Raw genomic sequence first — 17,407 nt, forward strand, 5'->3', positions numbered from 1 at the left:
AGAGAGAGAATATTTAAAGATAATTGAGTACCGAACAAATCCCGTAATACCTATAAGTGGGTATTATAGTGTTTTGAAAAAAAATCTGTCTAATATCTTCATGGTGTTTGGAATATTGCGTAATTATTCTTGCTGGCATATCTACTTTCTTGGGTTTTTCCCAACAAAACATTTCACTTCTATCTATTGTCTTAATTTTCTGATCCAAAAACTTTTTGACTTTTTGTCCAAAAATCATTGTTGTAATTTGATACTCATAAACTTGAGACTATCTGTATCAAACTAAAAGCAAATTACCCTAGGTGGCCAACTAAGACCCTTGCTTTAGGTACTGAATACTCAGAAAGCAGACTGTCTGCATGGACTATTGAGGTGGTAAGAGGGTGGTTGTATGCAAAATAAACCACTAATCACTGCGTCTCACGTGTGATCCCACACGACCACCCAAGAGAAAAAGAACTTGCTTCAAGATTACAAGAAATTCAATTAAGAAATGATTGGTCTTTACTCCATGACACTAGGCTAATACCTAAACCCTACTTTCAGGTGAGCAACAGGGTCAGCTTCCTGGGTTGTCATGCTTTTGTGTACCTAGTGTCCTACCACAGGTAGTGAAAGCCTTAAACAGAAGCTGTGTCCTCCAGTGAATGAAAGAACATTACATTTTTATGAACAAAACACATCTGCTTTCTACACATTACTTTTATCTTGTTTGGGAATCCCTACACCGTTTTTTTAATTTTTTTTACCATTATTTTTTAAATGTATTTTTATATTTAAAGCTAACAATATGGTTTAATGGTTTACTTGTTGCACTTTATGGACATGATTCTATTTTCAGAAGTATTTATCAATGGTGATTAGTATTAGGTGTTTTTAAATGGTTTGGGCCAAAAAATGTTTAACAATTCTGTACCATACGTGAAACCAAAGAAAGATATTCCTTCCAACCTTGACTGCATACATACAATCAGCAGAAATGAATCAGCTCTTATTGATAAACCACGGAAGCAGCATAAACATCTTCAATATCTATTATCTTTCCTAATCGTTTTTAGCAACAAGACAGTCAATTATTAAGAGCTGTACACACAGCGCTGTTCTTTTCTATGGAGAGGGGAGGGGGAGAAAGCGCGAGCAGCATCCACTGAGCTTTTCTCCTTTGTGGTTGCTTACGGTCGGTTATTAATGGATCCGTCAGGACGGATGCATGAACAACATCAGGCGACCGCTGCACACATGCCAGATTGATTGTTTGTATTAGGCGAGAATTATATGGCAAGTAAACATAGCCTAAGAACTTCAATGGAAGGAATTAAGTAAAAAGTGCTCGGGATATTTTTTTTTACTTCAGACATATTTAAACTGTATCATTTTTATAATGTGGCTTGAATAATATGAACACAAGAAGAAATGTATTTATACAGGTACTAATAATACAAACAGTGGAACCCGTGGAACATTAGAACTTTTATTAAATTGCATCTTTATAATATGTAAAATAAGATCACCAGATAACAGCAAGCTTTTAACATTATTATAAATTTCCACACAATATACATTAAATATTTTAAAGCTGTTCAGTATTCAGTTCAGGCTTATTTTATAAGTGCAAAAAGCAACAATGTGCAAAATGCAGTTTCCCATAATGATTTAATTTCAGCTCACCAATGTTTATAAGGGTGCATTCATGTATACATACACATTGTAATGCCCATCTTCATGCATCAAATGCTTTTTCTTTTTTCTTTTTTTTTTTACATATGTGCACATCAGTTAATTTTGCACATCAAAAAAACCCACAGCCATTACCCCCCAAACACATATAAGTTAAATATATGTCAAAAGGAAAGGAATGAGCTCACTCTCAAGTTGCATGGACGTATGTAAGTAATGAGCATGAAAATGTGCCTTAGCATGTGCACATGTGTAAAGAGGCCCTCAAGAAGAGTCCTAATTGGACTCTACAGGTAACCGTATCCTGCTCATTAGTTATCAAATAGTTCCATAGAAATATGTACATTTTTTGAATTTAAAAATTCCAACCAGATAAATTGAGTTAACAATAAAAATGGTATAATCAACACCCAAATTCCAATCATAAACCAAAAGAATAAGAAAAATGAAACCACAAAATATTTTTTTAAGATATTTTTTTTTGTCAGAATAAGCTTCTTGTTTTATACTAAGCAGCAAAGATTTAATGATTTAAATTAGTTGCATGAAAGGAAAACACATGAAATCAGACTTGAACGCCAACTATCCTTCGCATTAACAGATGTTTGTTTAAATACAATAAAACGGAAGTGACATTTTTTGGTTTGGTTAACAGAATGATAATCTCTAATAGAATAACTCCAGATTTACCATTCTTTGAACTCCCTCCCTCTTTCCTTGATATGGCGAGGTAAACCTCTTCCCCATCTTGTCCCCCAAAAAAAAAGTTGCCTACAGATACAATTTAAAGTTAAATTACCCAAAAAATTGAATTGGTTTTGAAAAAAAAAAAAATCCGTAAAATAGTTTCAACCTTTGTCAGTGCTTTATTGTTGACTACGTCTCTACTGTTACAACTGGCCCCTTTACTAGTCTTGGTAACTCAGTAACATAACTAACACTATAGTGTTTTTGCCTGTAAGGCACTGCAGTAAATAATGGAAGACTTTTTTTTTTAGCAGCAAAGGTCCATTCCCAATGTATAATTATGATTAACTTTATATCTGATCTCACAAATCATTTAAGAAAATATTCCTGTGAAAAGCAGCATAAATAAACCCTAAAGAGTGTCAGTCACTGAAATTATTCCACTAAATGTAAAATATACATTTCCACAGCACTGAGTCTGATAAAGCCCCTTATTTGTTTTAATAGAATTGCATGCTCAGTGATGTAGGGCGATGGTCAAAAACAGATTTCACAATTGGAGCTCGTCTGCTACTAATAGGAGCTTAGTTGACATTTACTAGAAGGCCAGAGGGAGGAGGGAGGAGGAAGAGAGAGAGAGGAGGGAGGAGGGAGGGAGAGATAGAGAGATAGAGGAGGGGGAGAGGGAGAGGAGAGAGAGAGGGAGAGAGGAGAGGAGCGACACAAGAGAGAGAGAGAGAGAGAGAGAGAGAGAGAGAGAGATACAATTTAAAGTTAAATTCCCCAAAAAATTTTAATTGGTTTTGGAAAAAAAAAATCAGTAAAATTGTTTAAACCTTGTAGGGCGATGGTCAAAAACATATTTCACAATTTGAGCTCATCTGCTACTAATAGGAGCTTAGTTTACATTTAATAGAAGGCCAAGCTCTGGCAGGAGAGAGAGAGAGAGATAGAGAGAGAGCGAGAGAGAGAAAGAGCGACACAGAAAGAGCGAGAGAGAGATAGAGCGACACAGAAAGAGCGAGAGAGAAAGAGCGACACAGAAAGAGCGAGAAGGAGAGAGAGAGCGAGAGAAAAACGGGAGAGACTGACACACACAGACCTTGTGACTTTTTAAATACTCAGGTGTCAAAAATAAAAATAAACAAACTTTAAAATGATGCTTGAGTGTTAGTGTTTGTAGAGTGCTTAGTCTGAAGACCAAACAGGCTTCAATACTGATCGCAGTGATCGTCCCTCTTTAGTAAGTTCCCGGGTTATACACATACATGGAAGAGGAACAGCTTCCTCTTTTTTCTCTACAGTGTTGTAGCTGCATTTTCTCAAATGGTCAGCCATGCTGACGACATCAGCAAATTTCCACTGCTTTACTGTGCTGAATGCTGTACTGAAGCGCCATACCTGAAAGGAAAAAAAAATTATATTTTAAGAAAAATATTATATATATTTAGAAAAAATAAAGTCAATTTAAATGGAGATGCTACATTATTTTAGTAGAAGTGAGGCGCTACCTGATCCCCTATGGTATCTATGGTAGAATTTATTCAGCATTAAAAAGATAGGGAGCGGAAAAGCTATGTACATTTCCAAAATGTATCGGAATTTCATTCCTACCTAAACCACTGCCTGGAAAAATATTTTTTTTTTTAGTCACTTTTAGAAGAAAATTGTTCATTCAGCAACCCAGGGTAATATTGCCACCTACAGAGAAAAAGGACAAAAATACTAAAGGCCAGCCTCTAGGGATCCTCAAACCATAGTCCAAGAACTGAATATTTTTATTACCAATATTTTTTTTTCCCCATTTCATTTTTCCATTAGGGACCAGTTACTAGAGGTTTTTCTAAACTCTCAAATTCTCATTATTTAAAGAAAGGAAAACAAAAATTACAATTTGTTAGCTATACATCATAAGAAAAGAAAGTTACATTAGAGCAAAACTGTGTTCCCTAGCACCTAACATCCATTTAGATTGTTAAAACAACAATAGTGATAAGCACTCTGGAAGAAGGTAGCAACATAACCGTTAGCAACTGCAGTCTCCTTTATCTCCCATTCCTGTAAAACACTTTTGGAGTCTTTTCTCTTTCTAACCAGTACTAATTGTTAACTGTTGTTAATTAAAGCAAAGGGAAATTACACTGACAACAATTTAGGAGACAGATGGCATATAAAGTAAAAAAGAACCCAGGGAGCACAGTAACATGATAAATCAGGTTATTCAAACCAATCAAAAACAGACTTTCAGAATACACAATCTATACAGACTGCAGCCTCTCAAGCCATGCATTCCTTAACAACACTTTTGAAATGTGTCTTCTTTCGTGCTAATATATTTTCCACCTAAAATATAGGGGAAAATCGGCCAATAGAAAAGAAGGTAGAAACGAGGAAAAATAAGTGGAGGAGAAGAGAGGGGTAAAGTGACAGAAGATTGCAGAAAGAAAAAAGTGGGGCATAAGATACATAGAGCCAGAAAAGAGGAAAAAGGAGGTAGAAAGAGGGGAAAACAACAAATAGGCTTATGTAAAGAACTATTCTCACAATTATAGGTGAGAACCTATATTGGGTGATGAATGTGCAAGCCCGGGATACCTTTTGCCTCTTTGAAAGATTACATAACAGATAAAAGGTAAAACTAAAAGCAGGGTAACCCCACTAACAAAGCATGGAAGGAAATACTGATAATCAAGGTGATGGAGGCAACAACAATTGCAAAGAGCTGCCACTAAGGACACATGTGAAAAGAAAATGTTCATAGAGTCTGTTCAAATAAAATTCTTATATCAAAGCTGCAGTCCAAAGGGTAGACACAAAATGGGCTTGCAGCAATCCAACTGGTAATTACGATAGAGTCTTGGTCTTGGCAACAAGGCCATAAAGCGTAGAGATCCCCCTACTCTAATAGAGAAACTCCTAATCCAATAGAGAATGAGTTTAATTTTCTTTCATGAGGAACACTATCAGAACTTCACCTTCTAAAAGACCTGGGGAGATAGAAAACTCTGTACAAAGGTTCAGTGGATTTTGCCAATTGTGTTAAAGATAGGAATGAGTAAGAGTCCATCTTTTCCACCATGGGTTACAAAACTGGTGGCAGAGTTAAAACTGGTGGAGGAATATGCCTTTGTATTACTCAAGGATTAAATACCACTGTCCTAACTGCAAATAAACCAGCTGCTGATATTGATAGACTCTATCCTTTTCCAAATGCAAACATCAAACTCATCAGAAATCTCTACAATACTAAATTGTACAGTAGCAGGTATTATAAATTATATATATATATATATATATATATATATATATATTTATTATATCATATCAAGATTTCTTTGTATTGGACTCGATACAGCTATTTTGTATTGAATCCAATACAAAATTATTTGCATTTCCCACCGCTCATCCCGCCTGCACCAACGCATGCACCAACGCATGCACCAACGTCACTGGGAAACCCCGGAGATCGTCTCTGCAGTTTACGGCTGGAGAACGGAGAAGGAGGAAGTGTCTCCAGGACGCCGAGGGACACCGCTGAAGCAAGGTAAGTGATTTTTTTAATAAGTGATCTAAACAGAAGTCTGTGATCTCTTTCTTATACAGAAGCCAAATTTTACACAAGAAAAATAAGAGGAGAAAAGAAAGGAAAAAGATGAGGCACACGGGGTAGGGAAAATTATAGGACAAGGGGGCAATTGCACAATCCATATATACTCTAAATATATACTCAGAATAAAAAATTTTTTATTGCGATTTCTTAAATAGTCAACAGTGTGCAATCAAAAGAAGACAGAAAATATATTACATTATACATTACATTATTATATTCTACCCCTAGGGACCAGACTTGATCAAAAATGGACTTAGTGTCAAACCGCATAGCTCATTTGTCATTTCATAGACACCATGACAATTTTTGTTTGACCTTTGAGTCAAATGTAGGTGGAGTAGTGCTTCAACTTTTTTTTTTGAGGGGGTGATGACTGATCAAGCACTGTATATGCCAATTGGTACACCCCTATCCCATATCTCCTAATGTTAGGGCATTCCCACCATATGTGTAGTAAAGTTCCACTCCTTGGACAACCATAGAAGCATCTGCCCCGAAGGTGAGAAGATATTTTTGCAAGCGGTGTGGCACCATATAAGTGCATTAATAGTTTTACAATTAGCTTCGGTAACTGACATTTACACCACCGTAGGCCACTGTGTCACAGATTTGCAATCAATCTTCTTGATCCAAATTTAGGCTAAGGTCTCTTTCACAACAGTGTACATATGGTAGGGGCGATGGCTTTTGTTTGAGAAATAGGAGATCATGCAAACTAGAAATGAGCGCTTTAAGATTGTGGTTCCTGCCAGCATATATGTTCAAATACTGTAAGAGGGTTTGCAGAAATCACTAAACAGAAGTTAGTGTAAATATGTATTATGTATCTTGTATTCCTTCCTAAAGTAACCAAGTCCTAATAGCATTTGCTGATACAATATCATGTAACCTAGAGATCATAGGCAACCCACCAACTAAAAACTGACTTACTGTCCATACTGTGTAAACATAGGCTACCCATGTGGAGACAATAAACCCCCTGAATATTTAACCGATTCCCAAATACAGAGAGAGTGAAGTATCATCGCTCTGGAAACCAGCGGCCTAGTCCTCCAGGGACACCCACGGAGGGGGGGTTAAATTTCATGTGATATGCTATCAAGGGAGAAAGCTGTACCGCATTGTAATAGTTAGGGAACCGATAGTCCTCCCCTGTGCCTAGGCTGGAACATAACCCTCTGTGCTATCCTTGGTCGTTTACCCCCCCCAGATAAATGCCAACATTTTTCTCTGTAAGGTTCGTAAGATATGGGGAGGTATTGCAACCAGCAGGACTCCCATTGTATAAAAAATTTTTGGGAACCATGTCATCTGTAAGGACATATTCTGACCATACCACTAAATATCATAGGTCCCAGTTAATTGGACACCACAGGTATTTTAAGGTGGACGTTTTCCATGTAAAGGGAAAGGAAGCTTGTATAAAGACTAAAGTATCTGGGGACAGTGAAAGATTTAATGCTCTACATTTAGCATAGTTTAGCTGGAGACCTGAGAATCCATGAAACTGATCTAGCAAGGTATGTAAGTTAGGAATAGAGACATGTGGTTGCATTAGGAACAGCATCTATTTTATTATTATTATTTATTATATTATCTATGAATAAACATATTTTGTGGTGGTATTCCACTCCATTCAATCCAACTATATCCATTTGGTCCCGTATACTGCCAAGGGCTCTATCACCAGGGTAAATTTTAATGGTGAAAGGGGACAACTTTGCTGGGTGCTCTTTCTATAGGAAGATATGAGGTGTAAAATCCAATATGTTTTTGTGCAGTGCTAAAGCCCATTTGCAGAAGAAGGGGGCAAAGGCCAAGTGTTCCAGAGGAAGGTAAGATAGGGCCACAGCACCAAATCAAGTGCTTTTTTAATATCTAAGCTTTTAAGTAATGCAGATACTTGCCTCTCCCTATGTCGAATACATTTCAGAGAACAGTCAAAGTAAGGGAGCTGTGGCTTAGTAGTCTTAGGTAGCACCTAAATAAAAAAATATGTATTTTGCTTGTTGTGTAATGTAAGTAATACCAAGCTAATATAGGGTCTTGAGAATATTGAAACATAAGTAGACATAGCAAGGCTCACACCTTGAGGGTAATTGAACATTTTGTTAAAAAACTACCTTGTATAGAGAAATGGCGATTTCAGTTGCAGTAGAATTCCATCGTGCTCTATTGCTAGAAAGCAGAGAGTTTGAAATCCCAATGTGTTACAGAGTTTTCGTCATGATGGCATCATTTGCTTTTCATTTGAGAATTGTTCTGTTTGTAATGCGTAGTTTTCTTGGTGGTTTGTTTATTTAAAAGGCCCTATACTTTTTTCGACGACAAACCTTTTTCCTGGCACACTGAAGGGGAGGATGGACCTGGAGGAGAAGCAGATACCATAGAAGATTCAGTGATCATATTGTGGAGAAAGGATTCCACAGCTTCTGAAAAAGTAAAAGTGTGCTTCTGCTGTTTTGGGCCTATCCACGAAGAGTCGCTGGATAGGCCAAGGTAAAGCATATTTTACGTACAAACAATTCAACAAAGACTGTATGGAATTGCTTACGTTTGTGGGTGATCTCTGCTGAGTAGGCAGCAAAAAGTAGAATGGGATGTTCATCCAGTAGTAATCAGCATTGAGCTCGGAAAGCTTGTAGAATTTTGGATGGTATGATAATCCAGGTAGCATACTATGACTTGTCTTGGGGACTACAAATCTGTACGTGGAGGGCCTAGGCAATGAACATGTATCCATGCCCAATAAGGATGGTATTGTTGTTCCACACAGGTCAGGAAAATTGAAAGAGCTTTACTGACTGGTATCCCAATCATACGAAAGCTATTTGTGCTCCATTTTGTAGATCGTGATTATATCTGCCATTGGTGATTTTGGTAGCTTAAGCCTGGAGTTTCTTGGTGCAAAGATAGTATTTCTTTATCTATAGCCACGACTATACCTTCCTGTAGGTTTGAGGAGAGCAGCCATAGCAGTGACAATTTGAGAGTGTTCAGCAGATGCTGCCAGGGAATCCTTACCTGACTTCAGAGAGAGATCATGGAGTGAGTTCTCCGTGTCTTCCTGGGGGGCCGTCATGTTGGATGTGCCTGCTTCTACCGCTCCCTCCAACAAAGAACTGGGAGAAAAAAGGCACACTCAGGCATTCGCTATGTGAATATCCAAAAATATTGAAACTGCTATTGATAGAGCTGGTGAGAAAATATCTTTATACAGAGGGCGACCCCCATCAGCTATTTTTAAAAAACTTTTGTATCTTGTTTTTTTTTTTTTAGACCCTCCTGATCAGGAAGAATTGTGAGTGAAGAAGCTGGATTCAATTAGGTAAGATAAAAGAAACTTTTAAAATCTACAAAAGAAGATGTAGACCTACGCTCATACCTTTTATGCTCTATCCTTTGTTAAATTCCCGATATTCCTATTCATCAAACAGCTTAGCAGAAAAAAAAAATATCCCAAAACTGTCCCATAAAAGTAAGATGTGTTTCACCAACCGGCATTTAAAGTGACCTTGATATAGATCTGGACAGAGAAAAGGAGGATAACTAAAAACAAAATTAGATAAAAATAATAAAGGGTACTCTATCTCTATGATGAATTTAGGCAGGTATCTAGCCACCCGTTGGGTATATTAGTTAAAGAAGGAGAAGAAGACAGTGTTTTGTGGCTGGTGAATTGTGTTTTGACAAAAAAGTTGATTCATACATAATTACAAAGCAATAATGTTTCATATCATCAATATCTGTTGTTGAAGCACAGAATTCATATATTTGTGCTAGACAGGTTTCTACTAACATAGAATGTTTGCAGTCCAGTTAACCATATTAGTCTTGTTGTACTGACGCGTTTCGCCTAATCGGCTTCTTCAGGGATGTGCTTGGACTTTAACGGTAAGGGAATGTTTAAGTGAACATATACTTGTATATAGTTAAGAAAAATAAGGATAACAAAATTACAATTATCAATAATAGGTATGATAAATATGTATATAATTGTTCTGATATATTATCCACATCATATGAATATAAACTAGTACATATAGGACCAAGTCATTGTCTAAAAGTAAATAAACTGTGATCGTGTTTCATAACTAGGTATGATCAAAGAGGTATATTATACACCAAAAAGATTGTGTGCATATGTAGGTAGGAGGTCTATGGTTTACATGTTGTATAAAGAGAGGTTAATGGGTACTCACTTTAATGTGGAGATTATAACAAAAGGATGATCCCACGGATATAATATTCAATAGGAGTAGATGAACTGTGGTACTTAATAATTAACTGTGGTAATTAATGAAATATTAATAGATCTAGTCTTGCAAAAATGTAATTAGAATGGTATCATATATTAGTATGGGATAGTAAAGCATATTACTTACATTTGAAGATATTGGTTGAGGAAAAATGATGAAAAGCAATATAGGTCCTCCAACCTAATATCACAAAAAATCTTTTGATTGTTGGTGCAGCAAATCAAAATGCATTATCTTTATTGTAATGTAAAGATACGGTGTAGCGTGTTTCTCTAAAAATGTTATAGGTAGGGGTAGTTAGGAATACTGATATATTTTTGAATGTGTTGCTGAAACCTTAAAGAAAGTTTTAACCAGCTTAGTCTTGGTGTTCATGGACGTGTAAACATTCCTACTGCATTTATATGCGTTTTTATGCACTTCTATAAGCGTTTTAAAGCTTGCCTTTAAAATGTTGGAAAATGTCTATGCCACATTTTCCCGCATTTACGTTTTAGGGGCTAATAAACATGGGAAAACACCTTATTGAAATCAAAGGAAGCGTTTAACTGCGTTTTTAAGTGTTAACCTCGCGTTTTAACTTTTTAAATGTTGCAATATATAACGTAATGGTACAAACCACTCGGTGGTGTGTAGCAATTGTCATGGGTAATGACAGAGCTATAGTGCTCCGTGACGAAGCAGCCTTGGGTCGTTAGTGACAGGAACCTGACAATTATAGGGGTGGGCGGGGTTTTACGAAGCCCGTCATGAGAACGTTTGGACCGGAGGTAGAGCACTCCCCCTCAGTAATTTGTCTCAGGGAATTCCCTGTGATGTAGGCGGGACTACCTTGGTATTGACGGGAGGGTATATGGGGGAGAAAAAGAGGCTTAACCGGAGGGGAGGGAGAGAAAATCCTGACCCTTCAAGTTACGAGCAGCCAAAGTGCCGGCCAAAAGGGACAGCGCTGGGTCCCCGTCAAGACCCATCCACCCACCTCAAAAGGAAAATCCCTGTAAGAAGTGGAGAGTATTTGTTGGGGCTTAGTAGTGTGTATAAAAATGTGTTAATTGTGTGTATGAGATGTTGGGGTCATCAAATATGGCATGGAACTGAATAGTCCTGGTAAATCGGCATAGCATAAAATTTATAGTATGTAATACATATACACAGTATATACACCAGATATCCATAGCACATAATATACATATAGTATTTATATAACATATTATTCAAAGAGTTGTTCCTCCTACTATCTGAATTGATTTGATATATGCCACATCCCTTTATACAATTCATCAAGAAACTATTGTTTTTAGCAGGGTCAATAACCTTGGGACTTTAAAGGCATGTAATTCATTCAGTACAATATGCATATATTCATACAAATATTTATTGAATAAATAAAAATATAAAAACAGATATGCTACAATGATTATTCTGTGGTTGTTAGAGATAGGCTTATAACAGTTCAATGTGTTTCTCGGAACATAGTTCGCTTCTTCGGGAACATATTTGCTTACAGATTACAAAAGATATAATTTTTTAATATCTAGCATACACTCATGTATTCTCAATATTTACACACACAGGTTACTCACTTCTGTTTCCACAATGAATTCCTTGACTGAACAAATGGGCCACAAGCTCGATTCCTTACTGAAGTATGCAAACAAGCTGGTAGACACCACAGGCTAAGATAAAAAAAAACTTTTCATAATTGTAGGAAGTAATAATTTGTCTGTAATAGTGCCTCCCAGCGTGTCAAGATATATATATATATATATATATATATATATATATATATATATAGATATATATACACACATACACATACATACACATACATAAATACATACATAGCACTATCCAAATCAGCAGGAGAGCAGTGGTACCATGTGTTGACTACCCATCGCCAAATTACTTACATTTTATTTACCCATGTGATAAACTGTGACTAATGGCAACCACATTCCACGCCAAAAAGTCCTCAAGTTTCTCACCTGTGCTCTATCCCATTCCAATGTAATATTCATAGGCTATCTCATATATGCAGTCAATTATAATTCTCTTAAAATGTCCTAAGATTCACTGTTTATGAAAGTAAAAAAACAACTATTATAAATTACCTAAGAAACCAAAACTTCAATTTTAATTATAAATAATCCTTTGAATAATAGGGTTCTCATTGTTTGCGATCTACATTTTCAATAACATGCAAAGCACAAAATGACTGCATATACTGACCTCCAATCAGCTATGTTATCTAATAATGCTTGAAACTTACTTATTTCTATGTCCCACCTGGGTATTATCTTTGGTGCAATCACTTCCAGTATTTTCTCCTGATTGTGTCTTTCCTCTTATGATCTTTTTATGTGGTCTGAATCTCTAAAAAGTCAGTGTCCCTCATGTCTGCCTGAAAACCACTCCTATATCCAGGAGCTACGTCTCAGGCAACTGGCAATTAAAAAATGGGTCACAAACTTGATTCCTAATTGAAGTATGCAAACAAGCTGGTATACACCACAGGCTAAGATAAAAAAAAACTTGTATTAATTAAAGTAAGTAATATTTTATCTGTAATAGTGCCTCCTAGCGTGTCAAGCTATATATACACCACTCCTATATCCAGGAGCTACGTCTCCAGCAGCCACGAGGGTAAACCAAACCAAACCCCCCCGTGATTCTGCATACATTTTCATCAATCCTAACATCTGCTCCCTATTTTTGATTTTTTTATAGGATTCAAATTGATAAAGTTCCTATATTTAAATATGGATAATAATTCTTATTCTAAGTCCAAAAAAGGAATGTCCGTAGCACTCCACTGCATGGTAAATCCTAAGTTATAGGCGTTCACCTGAAGTTTTTGAAAGAATTCCTCCAATAACTAATGCGGGCCCTGCCATATTATCAAAATATCATCTATGTACCTTCGTCACAATACAGGGAGTTACATCTGACAAATTGATCACACTCAGTTGCCTGTCTTTGATGACATTTTGTACATAAAATTTTCCAACCCAATATTGGAGTGTTCAGTGAGTTATGTTTGGCCTAAAAATAGGGCCTGTGATGAATTGTGAAGAGGTTGTGAACTTGATAGTGTGGACTAACTATCTTGTGCCATTTGTGATAATAAGGGGACTTTGGTCCTATTAACAGTGACTGGTGCTTGTAAATTAGTAGATGTACGAGATCTCATATCTATAGAAATTTCAGGATGTTTATGTGTTAAATAGTTACCATAGTGTTATATGATTCAAAAAATCCAGTGCAGTTGCATGTGAGTTATTTATTTTTTTTGTCCTTTGAGTGTCAGTGGGTGATATTTCAGTAGTAGTTCTTTGTGTGCCTTGGTTTTTATAACATTTGTGCTTTATCATTGAACTATGAGAAAATGTCGTTGCACTTTCAGAGCCACTTTCATCTGTGGTTTCCATTGGTTTCTCATTATGTCAAAAACCCTTTTTAAAAGGTATCTGATTTCTGATTCTGATCCCATTTATATGCTCGCTGGGATAGAAATACCTGTTTATTCTTGAAGAACTTTTGTTCTTTAGTAGCTACCAGTTGAGAGTTTAGCTTATGTAAATAATTTTGAAGTTCTGAAGTTTGGAGTTTTAGGGGCAAAAGCATCCGATAATTCCTCCAACTGCTTTTAAATCCTGACTATGATACCTAATTAGTATCTTCATCATGTGTTGGGAGCAGGTATTGAGTACTTCTTCCCGTTCTTTTTTAACTAACTCCACATTTTTGATATATTAGGGAAAATCTGTATTCTTAGACCAATCGGATTATAGTTTTCCAAACAAAAAGGCAATTTAACAATCAGAAGTGATACAAATATCATATAGGGGTTTATCAAATTTTGATGAGGACTCATTAAAAATTCTAGTACTTGAATATGAGGCCCCTAATCAAAGGGGGGTAGATATTGATCGCATCCTTTTGCAAAAAGAAGCCCAATGGATCTTTGAGTTGAAAGCTACAGATCCTCCTGGGCTTAATGAAGTATTAGGCTATAAACCCTTTAAGAACATTCACAAATGGCGTCTGTTGATTGATATATTTGTATTTTTGCTATTGTTGTTTATGTAAAAAATTCTTTCTATAGTATATTAGCTCCTAAGATATTAAATATTGTGAATTATCATTGTATAAATTAAGTATCATTGTAAGCCATTCTAATATGAATATATCTGCCACAGATCAGCACCACTGCTGATCTGGTACTTGTTGTCTTCCTGATAGTGTCTGATTAGCAGCAGCTATTCCCACCTTGCTCTAGCTGCTCTACTGGCTCTGGGCGTTGCCGAGCCCTTTCTGCTATTGATTCTGACCTGTCCTAGTCCCCGCCCAGCTAGCCTGTCAGTTTCCCTATTTATGCTGGGCTTAGTCAGACACCTATTGCCTCAGCAATAGGTGTTACTACCTGAGGTTCCTGTGAGCATTCATATTCCAGTCTTGTTTTCCTGTTCCTGACCGTGCCTGTTCTCTGCCTGCCATGACCCAGTCCTGTTTTCGGTTTTTGATTCTGTCTGTCGATTTTGTACTTTGCCTTCGGTTATCTCCAGCTGTCAGCTGCTACCTGCATGGGTGAGTCTGAGGGCCACAACCTGAGTGCCATTCGCAGCAAAGCCCAACACCCCTTGCGGGGTGCTCTGGTGAACACCCGGCGGTACCTTAGACTCTGCGCCTGATATCACCTCAGCTAAACATGCTGGTAGCACAGAGGGTCCACCTCCTGTTCAAGTGTCTTGTTCTTGACAGTTTGCTGAGGCCATGGATCCCGCTGACATTCCTCTTCCCAGCGCTGTGCAAACCCTGGAGCGACTAATTGAACAGGAGGCTCAAGCGAATCAAGTTGAACAGATGCTGCAGGATCTATCAACTCGCCTTCAGCAACTCCAGACCTCCCTGCTAGGCAGCGTTGCTTCCACTCCCCTCAGCACTTGCTGCTACTCCTCCAGCTAATATTCCACCTGCAGCCGAACCTAAGATGAACCTACCTGATTGCTTCGCTGGGGACCGAAAGCACTTTTCCAATTTTAAAAATTCCTACTGTATTTTTGCCTGCGTCCATTCTCCTCAGGCTCCGAGGAACAGCGAGTAGGCCTGGTCATATCCTTATTGCAAGGCGATCCTCAGTCTTGGACCTTCAGTCTGCCTCCAGAAAACCCAAGCTCTAGCCTCTGTGGATACTTTTTTCCATGCACTTGGTCTGCTCTATGATGACCCAAATCGAGCCGCATCTGCTGAATCTGCCCTTCTTGCCTTGCGCCAGGGACATAGGTCTGCAGAGGAGTACTGCGCTGAATTTTGCAGGTGGTCTGCAGATTTACAGTGGAACGACCCTGCTCTCGGTTCCCAATTTCGTCTAGGCCTAGCTGAGAAAATTAAAGACACCCTGGTATACTACCTCCCACCTTAGAGCCTGGATGCTACCATTCAGCTAGTTATCAGAATTGACCGACGCCTCCGAGAAGGTTGCAAGAAACGTGCAGCACATGCCCTGCTAATCTCCATTCCAGTGGCCAAATAATCTGAGTCTACCGGATCTTCTCCAGAACCCATGGAGACCAATCGATCCAAACTCTTGGTATCGGAGAGGACACTTGGCCGCGTGAAACACCTGTGTCTGTACTGTGAAGGTGAGGGACTGTCCTCTCAGGCGCCCAAAAGCCCTGACCTAGGGAATGGCAGGGAGGACTCCCTAGGTCCATCGTTTCGAACTCCCTCTTCCAAGATTACTTTTACAGTGCAGCTGTTCTTCCCTGTCCAGACTGTTTGGGCCGAGGCTTATCTGGATTCTGGAGCTGCCGTCAATTTCATGGACCAGAGTTTCGCTTTCAAGCACCGGATTGCACTGGTGGCTCTGGATAACCCTATCCCTATTTCCGTAGTCAACGGTACAGTCATTCCTGAGCCCATCCGTTTCAAAACCAGGCCACTTTCTCTCCAGTTGGGGGTGCTCCATTTTGAAACTCTGGAGTTCCTAGTAATGCCCCAGCTAGTGAACCAACTCCTTTTGGGTATGCCCTGGTTTTGCCAGCACTCTCCAGTGATAGACTGGGTTTCTGGAGATATTCTGTCCTGGAGTTCTAACTGCCTGCAGAGAATTGCACCCGCATGGACTGTCTGCCTGACTGAGACTGCACCGTTGCCTGGCCTTCCTGACTTCTATCAAGATTTTAAGGACGTTTTCTCCAAACAAAAGGCAGAGAGCCTGCCACCCCATCATCCTTATGACTGCTCCATTGATCTCTTACCTGGTACTACGCCCTCCCGTGGTCGAGTTTATCTCGTCCAGACCCGAAACCCAGGCCATGACAGCATATATTAAGGAAAACCTTGAAGGGTTCATTTGCAAATCCACTTCACCTGCGGGCGCATGATTCTTTTTTGTTGGGAAGGAAGATGGGTCCCTGCGTCCCTGTATTGATTACAGGGGTCTAAATAAAATAACTGTCAAGAACCGATATCCATTACCCCTCATCTCGGAGCTGTTCGACCGTATTCAAGCTGCCACTGTGTTCTCTAAATTGGATCTGCGCGGGGCCTATAACCTTATCCGAATTAAGGAAGGGGAAGAGTGGAAGACTGCGTTCAATACTCGTAATGGACAATATGAGTATTTTGGCATGCCCTTCGGGCTCTGTAATGCCCTAGCAGTATTTCAAAACTTTGTGAATGACATCTTTCGCGATCTGCTTTACACCTGTGTGGTCATCTACTTGGACAATATTCTAATCTTTTCCAGGGATCTTCCCTCACATCGGAGACATGTAAGGACTGTGCTTCAGCGTCTCAGAGAGCACCGCTTGTATGCCAAACTGGAGAAATGTCTCTTTGAACTCCCTAAAGTGCCTTTCCTAAGTTACATAGTCTCCAACCAGGGGTTAAGTATGGATCGCAAGAAAGTTTTCTTTCTCTCCTGTCTCTCCCAACAGGGGTCCTCAGGCAAATTACATTCATGTGGTTTCTTCTCGAGAAAGTTTGCGCCCACAGAAAGGAATAACACTGTAAGGGATCGAGAACTCTTGGTCGTGAAGCTGGCATTGGAGGAATGGCGTCACCTTCTAGAGGGAGCACTCTTTCCGATTACTACGATTAATACGGATCACAAGAACCTGTTGTACCTCCAGCCAGCCCAAAGACTTAATCCACGGCAAGCTCGCTGGGC

General features: G+C 38.6%; 1 protein-coding gene across 1 annotated transcript in view; it reads right to left on the bottom strand.

Moving 5' to 3' along the window:
• Positions 1–1,457: 1,457 nt before the first annotated feature.
• FBXO30 (F-box protein 30) overlaps positions 1,458–17,407 on the bottom strand; it is a gene marked incomplete at its 5' end in the record, with an annotated part of 96,027 nt that continues 80,077 nt past the window's right edge. Inside the window, 1 exon segment of the mRNA XM_072409181.1 lies at positions 1,458–3,765. Within this exon segment, the coding sequence (XP_072265282.1) occupies positions 3,553–3,765 (213 nt within the window). The 3' untranslated portion in view covers positions 1,458–3,552.

The sequence above is a fragment of the Pyxicephalus adspersus genome, chromosome 4, assembly GCF_032062135.1.
Source record: "Pyxicephalus adspersus chromosome 4, UCB_Pads_2.0, whole genome shotgun sequence".
NCBI lineage: Eukaryota > Metazoa > Chordata > Amphibia > Anura > Pyxicephalidae > Pyxicephalus > Pyxicephalus adspersus.